Source organism: Bubalus bubalis, chromosome 1, assembly GCF_019923935.1.
Source record: "Bubalus bubalis isolate 160015118507 breed Murrah chromosome 1, NDDB_SH_1, whole genome shotgun sequence".
NCBI classification, from domain to species: domain Eukaryota; kingdom Metazoa; phylum Chordata; class Mammalia; order Artiodactyla; family Bovidae; genus Bubalus; species Bubalus bubalis.
In genome coordinates this window covers 183,844,036-183,859,610 of record NC_059157.1, presented here as the reverse complement: position 1 = coordinate 183,859,610, position 15,575 = coordinate 183,844,036, and the positions used below count along the sequence as shown (strand labels likewise).

The window sequence follows — 15,575 nt, the reverse complement described above, 5'->3', positions numbered from 1 at the left end:
TGTCTTTCAGCAGTTTGGTTATAATATCTCTCAGTATAGATGTCTTTGAATTTACCCTGTTTGGTTTGTATTTGTCTTCTTTGACGTGTAAATTCCTGTCTTTGATTCCATTTAGGAAGTTTTCATCTAATATTTCTTCAGATATTCTTTCTGCTCATTTCTAGGTTTCCCCCCCTGCCCCCTTCTTTTGGGACTCTTATAATGCTGAAATTGGTATGTTTGATACTGTTCCACAGATACTTATGCTCTGATCATTTTCCTTCATTTTTTTTTCTCTCTCTGCCTTTCAGACTGGTTACTTTCAATTGTCCTATCTTCAGATTTGCTCATCCCCCCCCGCCCACCGACCCACCACCTTGTTCAGATCTGCTGCTGAGTTCCTCTAGTGAAATTTTCATTTATTATACTTTTCAGCATCAGGGTTTCTTATTTTGACCACACCACAATGTTTGTGGGATCTTAGTTCCCTCACTAGGGATCAAACCCAGGCCCCTGGCAGTGGAAGTGCAAAGTCGTAAACATCAGGTCACCAGGGAATTCCTAGATTTTTTTTTTTTTTTTTACAGTTTTTAAATTTCTTTCTCTATTAATATTCTTTTTTTGTTCATTAATTGCTTTTCTGATTTATTTTAATTCTTCATCCGTGGTTTCCTTTTTGAGCATATTTAAGACAGGTGACTTAAGGTTTTTCTAGCAAGTCCAATGTCTGGCCTGCCTCAGGGATAGTTTCTGTCAGTTTAGTATTTCCTGTGAAAGGGCCATACTTTCCTATTTCTTTGTACTTATAATTATTTGTTGAAAAATAGGTATTTGGGGTATTATGATGTCGTAACTCTGTACATCAGATTTGCTCTTTCCTTAGGGTTTGTTTTTGGTTGTTGAGGGCTGCAGCAGTCCAGTTTGTTTAGTGACTTTTCCAAATTGTTTTTACAAAGACGAGATTCCTTGTTTGTGGCCCTGAAGTTTCTGTTTTATTGTCTTCAGAGTCAGCCTTATCCATCTGAAGCCAAAAAACTGCGAGTGGGGGAGGGGAGTGCCACTCTTCTGCTCTTTCCAGCTTTTTTCTGAGTTGGGGCACTTCTTCATCACTGAGCTAGGCTGCCTACCACTCTGCCTTCACACACCTTCACCTTCTTCTTGTGCCAGACTCAGATCTATAGGGCCCTCTCAGGTCTTTTCTGAACTTGCTTCTGATTCTGGACATTACACTTTGTCTTCCCTGGTATATGTGGTGGCCCTTCCAAGCCTTTATTTCTTCAAAGAACTTCCATCTTACTCTCTTCCTTTTCAGTCTTTGGGTGTGTCTGCTATTTTGCTGTGTTCTGTCCTTTGCCTGCTAGTATGTATGTTTAGTTCAGTTCAGTTCAGTTCAGTAGCTCAGTCATGTCTGACTCTTTGCGACCCCATGAATTGCAGCACGCCAGGTCTCCCTGTCCGTCACCAACTCCCGGAGTGCACTCAGACTCAGGTCCATCGAGTTAGTGATGCCATCCAGCCATCTCATCCTCTGTCATCCCCTTCTCCTCCTGCCCCCAATCCCTCCCAGCATCAGAGTCTTTTCCAATGAGTCAACTCTTCGCATGAGGTGGCCAAAGTACTGGAGTTTCAACTTTAGCATCATTCCTTACAAAGAAATCCCAGGGCTGATCTCCTCCAGAATGGATTGGTTGGATCTCCTTGCAGTCCAAGGAACTCTCAAGAGTCTTCTGCAACACCACAGTTCAAAAGCATCAGTTCTTCTGCACTCGGCTTTCTTCACAGTCCAACTCTCACATCCATACATGACCACTGGAAAAACCACAGCCTTGACTAGATGGACCTTTGTTGGCAAAGTAATGTCTCTGCTTTTGAATATGCTATCCAGGTTAGTCATAACTTTTCTTCCAAGGAGTAAGCGTCTTTTAATTTCATGGCTGCAGTCACTATCTGCAGTGATTTTGGAACCCCCCAAAATAGAGTCTGACACTGTTCCCACTGTTTCCCCATCTATTTCCCACGAAGTGATGAGACCAGATGCCATGATCTTCATTTTCTGAATGTTGAGTTTTAAGCCAACTTTTTTACTCTCCTCTTTCACCTTCATCAAGAGGCTTTTTAGTTCCTCTTCACTTTCTGCCATTAGGGCGGTGTCATCTGCATATCTGAGGTTATTGATATTTCTCCTGGCAATCTTGATTCCAGCTTGTGCTTCTTCCAGTCCAGCATTTCTCATGATGTACTCTGCATGTAAGTTAAATAAGCAGGGTGACAATATACAGCCTTGACGTACTCTGCACTGGTCATAGCAAACACCCTCTTCCAACAACACAAGAGAAGACTCTACACAGGGACATCACCAGATGGTCAACACCGAAATCAGATTGATTATATTCTTTGCAGCCAAAGATGGAGAAGCTCTATACAGTCAACAAAAACAAGACCAGGAGCTGACTGTGGCTCAGAGAATGAACTTATGTATGTTTAATCTTTTGGCAAATACCTGGAAAGCCACTCTAGCTGGAGTTAGGATGTGAAATAAAGGTCAGCCTCGGTACCAGTCCTTCAGGGAACTGCCAGACAGGTCAGAACACACAACTTAAAGTATTTTAAGAATAGGGTCCAGGAAAGAAGCTTCCATCCCCACTGCTGTTGCTGCTTTTCTTGGGAATGGGGATGAGCAGATAGAAAAATAAAAATGCCTGTTTCTTCTTAAGCATTTCCCTAGTTGATTTGTTTTTTATTTCAGAGTTCATTTTGTCAATTTTTGCCAGCTTATGATTGTTTTAGTGGAGGGACTGATTGTTTGAGTGCCCTGCTCTACTATTTTCTATGATGTTATTCATGAATTATAAGTATTTATATTGAATTCCTTGTATTTTTTTGGCAGGTGTTTGGATAAATTGATTTCAGCATGTTGCCCTTCCTTATTGTGATTTGTCACTGAAACTTTGCTTTTAAATTTCTGAATTATTAAACTTACACGCACACTTGTAAAAAAGAGCAGTTTACAAACATATTAAGAGATTTTAAACTAGCTGTCAAAAGAAATTAAGTTAGAATGTTGGAACAGGTATATAGTTTATTTGTGGAATGTGGAAACATGCATATTCACTAAAAGCTATTTGATGTAATCATGTGTGTTTGAGTTTGGAAAAGATGTATTTTTCTTTAATAGTATTATCATACAACTGTGAGAAGACCAGTCCATACTTAGAGCAATGAGTGTTGGTTATCTAAGACTTATTATTAAAATGAAGCTCTGCTTAGTGTTTTGTTGTCTTCTTTTTATAGTTCAGTTGTTAAATAGCATAGTGAGCTGAAGAATGCTATTCATTTTAAAATGCTGAAGAGAAAGAGTTTCTTTTTTCCTCATTCAGTTCAGTTCAGTTGCTCAGTCATGTCCAACTCTGTGACCTCTCACTAAGTCACTAGAATTTAATTATATGGGTAGGTTAGAAGTGAGACAGTGTCCTTGTTTGGGCTTCTCTTGTAGCTCAGTTGGTAAAGAATCTGCCTGCAATGCAGGAGACCCGGGTTCGATCCCTGGGTTGGGAAGATCCCCTGGAGAAGGAAATGGCAACCCATTCCAGTATCCTTTCCTGGAAAATCTTATGGACAGAGGAGCCTGGTGGACTGCAGTCCATGGGGTTGCAAAGAATCGGGCATGACTGAGCAACTAACATTAACACTAACTAACTTTAAGATTCTCATTTTACGTTGGTGGGAAAGGACTGTTGCAAAAATAGGTTCCTTTTTTAAAATTTTGTTCTTTTTAATAGTCTTAATGAAATATCCTATAAATCATTGTTAACTGAATTTAAATTATTGCCTTTAAATTATTGGCAACTTGATCAAGTTGATTCTGTACTCCTAAGTCAGAGTTTGCAAGCATTTACCATAGTATCAAATTCATTTCTTGTGACACTTGGGTGGGTGGACTTTGATGAATAAGCTAGAGCTCATGAAGAATTTTTAATTATATTTCCTTCATTTGAATAAACAGTAAGAGGAATCTTAATTTTTGACAGCATAAGTAAGAAATTTTATCATGATCAGGCAGTTGCAGATGAAACATTATGAAAAATAACATTTCTGAGGAAAGAAACCCATTTCCAATTGCTTTTAATTCTGGACTTGTGATTAATCTAGCAGCATACAGGACACCAAGATGTTCTTTAGTTTAAGAACTTGTTTGTGGCTAGCAGTTGTACTCTGTTAACGAAATTTTTTTTTTAAGCAGTCACTTTTTGCTTTCCAGGAAATCTTTGTGATTTTAGTTAGCATTTACCTTCTTTCTCCCTAATGTTTTATAGGAATAATCTTGATATTTTTATCAACCATTTTAATTCTGTAGATGTTAAATACTCAGATTGTGGATTATATATGCACCTTGATTCTTCTTTACAGTCTGCCTTTTGAACTGTGTTGGGTCTTATTTACATCTCCACCATAGTGCCTGAGGAAGCATAATCAGTTTCCCTTTTAACAACTCTTCTGAAGGTTTTATGTTTGGAGCTGGCTATTTCTTTGATTTCATTTTATCTTAACTTTCTCTCATGAATGCATTGGATAAATCACTCTGATATGTTTATTTTCAGATGAATTAAATTGTGACTTTGTTAAACTGTAATAATTAGGCTTGCCTGCCTTATTAAGTACTACCCTTCTTAGAAATCATTGCCTTCCACTCATTCTTTCAAAACTGCTTTCTGTGAAAAGCAGTTGAGAGACTTATTGGTGACTCACAATCACCATTAAGAAAAAGTACCTTGTCACTTAGAAAATATTCTTGTTCAGCAGACAGTTGAGAGTTATGCTATATTTTATGATTTAGACAAATTTCATTGATAATGTATTGTTAATATTTTAAGTTTTACAAATTTATAATTATATAAGAAAAAAGACCCAGAGGGATGGAATGGGGAGGGAGGAGGGAGGAGGGTTCAGGATGGGGAACACATGTATACCTGTGGCGGATTCATTTTGATATTTGGCAAAACTAATACAATTATGTAAAGTTTAAAAATAAAATAAAATTTAAAAAAAAAAAAAAAAGATAAGGGTCCAAAGCTCCCTTCCCTTCCACATTACTTTGTATACTAAGACAGGGCTGTTGTATAAAAAATTACATGGGCTCTTTTATGTAGAAAAATCTGATTTGAATTAAGATTCTTACTCTCTTAAATGATTATTGCACTGCTAAGGCTGACACAGAAGAGCTGGGTTCCTGACATAGTCAGTAAAGCCATGCTTCCTGCCTCTTTAAAAATACAAATCATTTGTATATTCCTTGTTCCTACAGACACCCACCTAATGCTGGCATTTATTCTTGTTTAAGATTTACATTTAAAGTAAAAAGTCTTCAGTGGAAAAACGTAAATTTCACTTTTCTCACAGAGAAAGGAGTTCTTTCTGTTAACTTGTATACAAGTTTCTGTTTCTTATTAAGTATTAAGTTTTTCTAATTAAAAGCTCAGAAAATTACAAGCATTAATGATTTTAGTAACAATATTAATGAGGAGCTTGCTAAACAAAGAAAACTTTTTATTTTGATTTGGGATTTAGAAAAATAGGAGTTAATTTGTCAATGTTTAGGTTTCATCTCCACAGCTTACTAGCTGTATGATGTTGGAGGAGGCCTTAATCCTTCAACAAGTCTGAAAAATAGGGATACTACTACATTGGAAGGACTGATGCTGAAGCTGAAACTCTGATACTTGGGCCACCTGATGCAAAGAACCAACCCATTGGAAAAGACCCTGATGCTGGGAAAGATTGAAGGTGGGAGGAGAAGGGGATGACAGAGGATGATACGGTTGGATGGCATCACTGACACGATGGACATGAGTTTGAGTAGGCTCTGGGACTTGATGACGGACAGGGAAGCCTGGTGTGCTACAGTTCCTGGGGTCACAAAGAGTTGGACACGACTGAGCAACTGAACTGAACTGAACTACTAGCGCATGCCTCATTGGAGTTGCTAGTAGCTAAGTAACTGTTTGTGGTTTACTTGGTATAAGTGTGTTGCTTGGTGCCTACCAGAGAGTGAGCAACAAAGTGTCAGCTGACTATTTTTAGTGTTAGTATCATCTTTGAAGAAAAAGACCTAACTTTTTTCTTAGTGTCTTGGTCACTCAGTTGTGTCTGACTCTGACCCCATGGACCTTAACCTGCCAGGCTCCTTTGTCCATGGGATTCTTCAACCAGGAATGCTGGAGTGGGCTTCCATGCCCTCCTCTAGGAGATCTTCCCTACCTGGGGATTGAACTCATGTCTCTTACTTCTCCTGCATTGGCAGGTGGGTTCTTTACCATTAGTGCCACCTGGGCAGTCCTACTTTTTTCTTTCTTATTAATAAAGTATGAAAAATCAGACTTAAGATTAATTTGGGAAGGAAAGTCAAATAAATGTCTTCTTTTAATTTAAAAAATAGAAATAAAAAGTCCATTACCTTTTAGCATGGCAGGTGTTTTTTTTTATTTGTAGTTGAGGTGAAGTAGTAAACCCAAATTTGGGGCTTCCCTGGTGGCTCAGATGGTAAAGAATATGCTTGCAATTCAAGAGACCTGAGTTTGATCCCTGGGTCAGGAAGATCCCCTGGAGAAGGAAATTAGGGCTCTGCAAAAGGCTCATCTGCTTTGAGAGCTTTTCTCTACCTAAAGTGTCACTCTCCATTTTTACCATGTTATTTCCCCCCACTATCAGGCATTATATTATATACACTTGTTTATTTTTTCAAATCATTTTCCCATTAGATTAAAAGCCGAGGACAGGACCTTTGTTTTGTTTACTGCTGATTCCCATTGGATGTGATATAGTACAGGCCTGGGACATTATAAGCATTAGTAAATAATTTTTTAAATGAATGAGTCAAAGTTTTATTATGTAGGTGGGGGGAAAGAATCCATGAACTCAATTTTTAATAATTATTTTCCATAAGATTTTTTAAGGTATTTATGCTCATAACAGAATGACTCATTTAAAAAGATGAGATTTATTCCCCTTCCCCACCCTCTGAGAAAAGAAAAACACAGGATTTAAATTTAGAATGGACTTCCCAGGGGACTCAGTGGTAAAGAATCTGTGTGCCAGTGCAGGAGTTGAAAGAGACGTAGGTTTGATCCCTGGATTGGGAAAATGCCCTGGAGTAGGAAATAACAACTGGGAAAATTTCATGGACAGAGGAGCCTGGTAGACTATAGTCCATAGGATCGCAGAGAGTTGGACACGACTGAGCACACAAATTTAGAGTACTTTGTACATAGTATGAATTGTCAATCAGGAGGCCTGATTCAGAACACCAGCTCAGTTGATAATAGCAGTGAGACTGCACAATCATCTAATTGCTCTGGATTCATTTTCTTGTTTTCTTTCTTGGCTCTAACTCAGTGTCTGGTACATAGTTAAGGTAGTCGGTAAATGTTGGTTGTGTGAATGAATGAGTAAAATCATGAACCAGCTTGTAGTTTTCTGGAGATTGTCCTACTGATCCTTGAACAAGAGCTTCTGGAAAATAGATCAGGGATGTTTGCTGCTACTGTTGCTGCTAAGTCACTTCAGTCATGTCTGACTGTGTGTGACCCCATAGACGGCAGCCCACCGGGCTCCTCCGTCCCTGGGATTCTCCAGGCAAGAATACTGGAGTGGGTTGCCATTTCCCTTCTCCATCAGAGATGTTTGGGAAACACTATTCTATTGATTCTCAAGCTTGAGCTTGCATCAGAATTATGTGGAGGGCTTATAAAGGCAGTCTGTTAGGTTCACTCTCCCAGCTCTCTGCGGTAGGGCAGTAAATGCCTTAACAAGCTCTGAGGTGTTAGAGGTGTTGCTGGTTCTCCTAAGGTCACTCTTCACAATCCCTGCTATATCTATATTCCTTTTGAGGTGATTGACACTGATGCATTGCAAGTTTTGAGAAACAGTACTGTAGGGGAAGCTGTTTACCTCTTAATACAGTGTTTCTAAAACTTACTTAACCATAGTACTCCTCCCTTGTGTGTATGTGTAAATATGTGTGTGTTGGTTTAATCAATGATCATCTGTCTATAACATTATACACAATGCCTGTTAACATCCTTGGAATTATTGTTCTGGGGCCATACTCATAAACAGAGCCAGGTCACATCTGCAGTATTTTCCACATATTAAATGATGTTTGTTTTTTTCATTCTTGGGTAGGTGAATTCTTAATTGTGTTAGAAGTGCAGCCCTTAGTATTGAAACCTATTGCAGAGTTGGATGATGATACGATATTCATGATCTGTTTGGAAACATTTATGTACATTTTTGATTCTTGCTGACATAAATTTAAAATAAATGTTAGGGATGTATAGCAAGAATTCATGAAAATTAAACCCCAATTATGAAAATATTTATTTATTTGTAACTTTTATACCTTTTTAGTTATATTTCTCTTCTGTTACAGTTGGTTTAAACCTGCCAAATCCATTTTCAGGACTTTAGGATATGGCAAAATTAGGAAATAATTTTAGAAAACTCATGAGGGTTGAGTCTTCTCTAGATAGAGATTGTTTTAGCTAGTGTCTCCTTATCCCTACTTGTATTTTAAAGTTCAGGCTAATTTTGTCTCATGGGTCTGTCAACCTTGCAAGTCAGATTTTTTTGACTTAGCTTCATTTTTAAATATGATTGTTGAGTAATGGATATGGTAAAAGTTTTGGCTAATTTATAATGGGGAGAATATTTGCAGAAGAAATGGTGATTACAGACTCCTTAGATTTTAAGTTTAGCAGAAAGAGTTTTCAGACTTGAACTGACTAGAGTGCTTTATGTTCCCCAAGGCTGTGGATCTTTCTGTTGATGAGTCCAGCTTGACAGGAGAGACAGCACCTTGTTCTAAGGTGACAGCTCCTCAGCCGGCTGCTACTAATGGAGATCTTGCATCAAGAAGTAACATTGCCTTCATGGGAACACTGGTCAGATGTGGCAAAGCAAAGGTAAATTTCCGTTCTTGTTTTGAAGATAATAGTTCCTTCATTTTCAACCATTTTCTCAGTTCTTTTTTTGGCTAATTTTACGTGGATCTTTAAAAAACATATGAGGAAGAAACAGCAGAGTTGAACATAGTCTTTGGCAGCTCTTTGTGCAACTAAGGGTAAGCTGTGTCCCTGAGATAAAATACAACCATAGTTCTTCCATTTACCAGGCAATTTTTTTTTTTTTTTTTTTTTTTTTAGATAGAAACAGTGGCTTGTGGCTATGTTCACCATTGGTTGAATAAAATTTCAATTTAGTTGATATGGTACTGGCTATAATATTCTGACTGTATTATCACTCAGCTACTAATTGATTTCAAATATTTTATTTACTGGATTCTTTGTTGTGCTGTGCTTAGTCGCTCAGTTGTGTCTGACTCGTTGTGACCCCATGGACTATAGCCCGCTAGGTTCCTCTGTCAGTGGGGATTCTCCAGGCAGAAATACTGGAGTTGGTTGCCATGCCCTCCTCTGGGGAACTTCCCAACTCAGGAATCTAACTGGGGTCTCTTGTACTAAAGGCAGACTTTTTACCAGCTGAGCTACCAGGGAAGCCCTTACTGGATTCTAATATTACACAAATATAAAAGGCATTATTCAGTAGTATTTGCCAGGGAAACTACATTAAATGTTTGAGTAATAAGAAAGGTTCAAATTTCAGAAATATTACAATAGACCAGAAAATGGGCCTAAGAACTGAGTCATTGATAAGTTTAATGAGGTGTTTGTTTTTAGGGATCTATAGTAACATTGGAAGTAAATTTTCAAAGGGAATCCTGGATATATTATGTCAGACATGTTGACAATGGGTAGCCTTGGAGAAAAGAAATGAAGGGGTTTTGTTTTCATTTGAGAAAGGTGATTCCATCTGAATATAAATACGATTTCTTGTTTTTTCCTTTAGGGTATTGTCATTGGAACAGGAGAAAATTCTGAATTCGGAGAAGTTTTTAAAATGATGCAAGCAGAAGAAGTGAGTATTTAGTTTGTTGATGTTTTGGTTTCAAATCTGAAATATTCTCCATTTTAAGTAGGGGAAAAGAGAACATTGGAGGATTATTTTATTACTTTCAAAAGTAATATTTTATTCAGAATATCAGTTGTCTGTGCTTAAAAGCATAATTGGAAAGCTTGTAATTGGAAGGGCTTGAATTAATATTGTTAATATTCTGAAACATTCTGATATTCATTATTTACAGGAGAAAAAGATTTATGGCCTGTTATTTATAAGGCTTATTATTTTTACCAATTACTTTTATCATATTAATTTTAAAGATTACTAAATAGTATAGTTGTGCTTTAGAATATATCTTCTGCCAAAATTCCCAGCTTGACATAATTGCAGGGATCTGGAGAAAAAAATGATTGCAAAGTGAAATAAATAACTTGTACGATATCCTTGTTTAAGGTTATCGAAAATCAGTTCTCATTTAAAATATCTTCTTATATATAAAAAAGAAAGTGCATTCTACAATATCATTTTCTCAGGTAACCTTCTGAGATTCCCAGATGTGATGCAGTATGTAAAATCATCTCAACCTTGGCAATAGAGGGATTGCCGGAGACCAGGGACCCAGCAGGATAAAAAGATGGGTTACAAGCATGTTTGTGGATCTAGAAAGGAAAAAGAGTAGAAAAGTGAGGAGCAGCTGATGATATTGAAATCCTAGGGAAGCTGCTAGGGAGAATAGATTTTCTCTAAAGAGGCACAGAGAGCACAGACCTTTTCAAATAAACAGGTTTTTAAAAGTCTAGGCCTCTAGGCCTCCCAGTTTCCTCGCTGAAGGAGTCGTGCATGTCATGAGTGTGTTAAGCACTTAGAGTCCCTGGCACGTAGTAAAGCTGACTAAATTTAGGTAATTGTGGTGACAGTCTTCTCCAATTTGTCAAGGCACCAAAAACCCCTCTGCAGAAGAGCATGGACCTCTTAGGAAAACAACTTTCCTTTTACTCCTTTGGTATAATAGGTAAGAGAAGAGTGAGTATGTATATCTCATAATATTTACTTAGGTTTTCTTTTTTGAGTGGGAAGTGGGAGTTAGGTACATACTTACAAAAATCCATTAATTCATTCATGTGTTAAGCTACTATTACTTTTTTTAAACTGTTAAACTAATCCCTAGCCATTGTACTTTTCTACAAAGATAGAAATCTGTAATTCCTATAATCAAAGAACCTTTCTATAAACATTTTAGTATGTCTTTCTAGTCTTCAATAAAATATGATAATATTGTGTTATGACTGCTTTTCTTTTTTGTTTCGTGCATCCCATCATAAACATCTTGTCATTAAATAGATGCTCACCTTAAACAAATTTAAAGATTGTGTAGTATTATGAGTGCATGTATACATGTGTAAAAAGTCAGCACTCTTTTTAGATGTTTTTGTAGGTCTTTAAAACTTTTAAAAATTGTATAAGTGTTCAGTGCAGATATCTTGTTATAAACTGCTCTTATTTCCTTAGGATAAATTCCTGAAAGTGATATTATTGGGTCAAAGAGTGGTGGTTTTGAAATTTTTTGGCATGTTTTTAAAGGCTTTTCTTTGCTGTTGCCAAATAATACCCTACCTCAACAAAAAAAAGTGTCTCTCTTCCAGCACTGTTGCCAACTTTTTGTTTATTTCAAAATTTATTATTTGAGAAACTGAGCACTTTGTCATATATATCTTAGAACTTTTTTATTTTATTCTATTTTATGAACTGCCAGTCTGTTTCTTTTGTGGCTTAAGCCTTAGATTGGTCACACCTCTTGATTTTTAAGTTGCTTTTGAGGGCTGTATAATAAACTTGGTAGGGAGGGGAGAGATGTGTGTAATGAAACACTCTCTTGCGTGAGATTCTGATCATACCCTCCTACTGATAATCTCTGCAGTTAGGTTTCTGTGTTCCATTCATAAAGGCTTTTCCAACCCCATGTGGGAAAATGTTTATGTTTATTTAAACATCACTCTTAATTTGTGACACTTAATTTTACTATTTTATTTAGAATTTATTTTAGTATAAGATTTAGGGTAGAGTTAGTACTCTTTTACTAAAAATTTATTTATCCTGGTACCAGCAGTTCTATATTCCATTCTTGATTCATGGAGTTGAAATGACATCTTTATCATAGCATTAAACACATCAGTTTTGGAGTCTTTTTCTTTAATTCTTCCACGATGTTATTTTAATTTTTCTTGCTAACTTTAAAAATAATGCAATTTTAGCTGTACAGTTGCAGTAAAATAATTCTTTAAGTATTAATTCTGTTGATCCATTTTTCATTATTGTAAGCAAAGTAAAAGGTGGGAAGGTTATTTTGTTAATTTGTTTAAATGGTGTGTCTCATAGCTCCCTTCATTTGGTTCTGCTGTTTATTTTTTAGAATTTATAGTCAGTTTGATAAATTGAAAGGCAGTTTAGCCAATTAAACCTTTCCAGTTTATAGTAACACTTTACCATGAAACCACCTCAAATTTTTTGAAAAAAAATTTTCAGCTTTTTGATTCCATGGTTCTAATATAATGCATTGGACATATTTTTTCTTATTAGGATGAAACAGGAGAAGGGTCAAGATCAAAATCAAGGGTCAGCAGACTTTTTGGTAAAGGGACAGATTGTAAATATTTTAGCCTTTGGTTCATACTTTCAATGATGGAAATACTCAGCTCTTTTGTCAGCACAAAAGCAACCCCAACACAAATGGATATGGCTGTGTTCCAAAAAACTATTTACAAAAACACATAGGAGGGGCACAGATTGTAGTTTGTTTGACCCTGGTATAATTCATCAGACATAATTCCTTTTATCAGGGTAGTATTTGGGATGGGATCTGAGAAGATCACAATGTGGATCATTATTTTTGTAATTGCAGAAAGATGAAGGAAATCTTGTTTTAAATGTACATGTTGATCTAGAATACAAAATTACTTTGTTTTATTAAAACTCTGATGCTTTGTTTTTCCTCACAAAACCAGTGGTACATCCCTTCCCCTCACTTTCTTTTTCAAAGATAAAGATTAAAAAATAGAGTAAAGAATCAGTTGTTTCGTATATGTTAATTGCTTTTTAGCTTTCAAATGCTGCAAAGTTAGTAATTTTTAAATGTTAATTGCTGTTTTAGCTGTCTTACATCATCTCTGGGCTGAGTCCTAAATACTTCTTGGTTTGCAGTACAAATTTAATGTGTAGTATCTGGGTATGGAGTTATGAGAAGTAAAGTTCTAGGGTTTATTTTTGCAAACCTCACAGTTAATAGAAAACCTACATGTATGCGCTGCCTTCTTTTTTTCCCCCATTGCACAAAAATACTGGTAATGTTCTCTTATATTGGGAACTTTCAGATATTATTACTTTAAAGGATGGGTGGCAGCAAAAGGTAAAACTGTAGGTGTGTGCATGCATACACAGCTTTAACCTTAATATTAATTTAATCTTCCCTCCTTAATGGAGTTTTATAAAATCTTGCAACTGTGATCCGATAAACTTTCCCTTTTATATCAAGGAACTTTTGCTGCCGTCAGTTTGTTGTTCTATCCCTTGCATGCTCAGGTGATTTTATATAAAAGGGAAAAATAGCTGTTTGATTCTGTTATAGGTATCATCATGTTGGTTGGCTGGTTGCTAGGAAAAGACATACTGGAAATGTTTACTATTAGTGTAAGGTAAGTTCTAATGGTTTGTTTATAATTTGAAGTCTTTTGCCTCTCATTGTTTTTGTTTGGCATAGCTTATGTTTCATTATGGGTTTTATATGAGCACATAAGAGTATATTAACTGTACTTAAATAGTTCAGAATTCATATATTGAAATGAGCTCTAGGAAAATGAAAACCTACATGTATACAGTGGAGAAACTCCACACTACATATCTGGTATTACCAACCAAATGTTGCATTTTTAAACTTAGACAATCAAGGATCACCAAACTGAAAACTAGGAGCATGAGAAAGAAAGACCACAATATGGAAATTGAATAATCAACTCAGAGGAAAACCAAATATGCAGGAATAGAAGAAAAATTGAAAATGAACAGAGAAGTATTCATATTTTCAGAGATTTGCGAAGAGATTGCATTCGTGACAGACAAATTGTTTTGGAAAAGGATCACAGGACCCACATTGTTTTTCTTTTTTAGTTATTAAGTTTATGATTTTTAAGAGGCATCCCTGGTGGTCCAGTCGTTAAGACTTTGCCTTCCAGTGCAGGGGGTATGAGTTCGATCCCTGGTTGGGTGGCTAAGATCCCACATGCCTTTTGGCCAAAAAACCAGAAGAGAAACAGTAGAAGCAATATAGAACAAATTCAATAAAGACTTTAGAAATGGTCTACATAAAAAAAAAAATCTTAAAAAAGATTATGATTACTGAAATTGAAAACTCAGCTTAAAAATTGTAAGTCAAAATGGTCTCCCCAAAATAGAATAAAATGTCCAAAACAGAGGAGATAAAAGTGTCAAAGAGAATAATTCAATACATGCCATATCTCAGTAAAAGGAGTTTTAAAAAGAGATAAGAAATTATATAAGAAGTGAAGCAAGACATGAATCTTTATAGATCAAAGGAATCCTCCAGATGCCAAGCAGGAGGACCAAAACTCCAGCTTAGAAACATCATTGTGAAAGTCAAGAAAACAGGTCAGTTCGTGTGTAAAGGAAGGAAAATTTGACTGGTATCATACTTCTCATTAGCAACTGCAGTTTCCATCACAGGGTGTTTTTAGTCTCCACTAAGATTTCACCTCACAAGACTTTCCTAGGTCATACCTGGTACCTGTGTCCTGAACACCACAGGGCAACTTCCTCTTCTGAAAGTGTTTCTGCAGCAGTCCCTGCAGCAGTTCAAACAAGCAGATGAGATGACCATGTGAGGGCAGGAACTGTCCTGGGTTAAAATGCCTCATATTCTGTAGGAGCCAACATCTCTGGAAACATACACTTTCCAGGATGCCTGATTGGACCATGTCCAGTTATGAGATTCACCACAATCGGGAAACCCAAAGCTATGGCTTCCTATAAGATAATTATAATTCTTCCAATCCATAGATAATTTATTGGTCAGGAGATCCTTTTATCATAAGCAGTGTTGCCTAGCAACATAGTTGCTATACTGTCACCACTAAGGGAACAAAGCTAGAGATTTAACCAAATAGAGAAGGGAAAAAGGATTTTTTAAAAACCTTCATCCACAGCCACTTTGAATTAAAGGAGAAGAAAGTGGGGCAGTACAGTTAAAACATGGGGGAATTGATTTTAAATCTATAAATCTAGGACTAGTGAAAGTATCAATTCAGGGTAAGCAGGTAGTCAGAAAATATATTCCTTACCTACTCTTGTATGAATTCTAGAGAATCAAGAGTGTAAGAAAGGAAGACAATGTTGTATAGGGTGTAAGAAAAAGTGGGACTCACTCAGTCCTCTATGGAGAAATTCTGGATGACAGCTCTGTGATAGGTCTAGCAAGTAATAGTTAGGCTTTTAGAATAAAAACCAGTAGATTAAAAAAAAAAAAATCAAATGGAGTACAAGGAATAACTAGGATGAATAAGTTAAAAGATATTTGTGATAGAGTAAAGGAGTATAGTTTTCCTTGGAGGAGCAAAAATGCAACTTGAAATTCTTGG

General features: G+C 36.4%; 1 protein-coding gene across 5 annotated transcripts in view; it reads left to right on the top strand.

Annotated features, from left to right (window-relative positions):
* The window catches only part of ATP2C1 (ATPase secretory pathway Ca2+ transporting 1), a 153,115-nt gene that overhangs the window by 99,836 nt on the left and 37,704 nt on the right, over positions 1–15,575 (top strand). For all 5 annotated transcript variants that reach the window (XM_025291811.3, XM_006056244.4, XM_044947169.2 and 2 more), the window contains 4 exons: positions 8,781–8,936; positions 9,880–9,948; positions 10,867–10,942; positions 13,553–13,619. In XM_025291811.3, the coding sequence (XP_025147596.1) occupies positions 8,781–8,936; positions 9,880–9,948; positions 10,867–10,942; positions 13,553–13,619 (368 nt within the window). The remainder of the gene's footprint in view (positions 1–8,780; positions 8,937–9,879; positions 9,949–10,866; positions 10,943–13,552; positions 13,620–15,575) is intronic.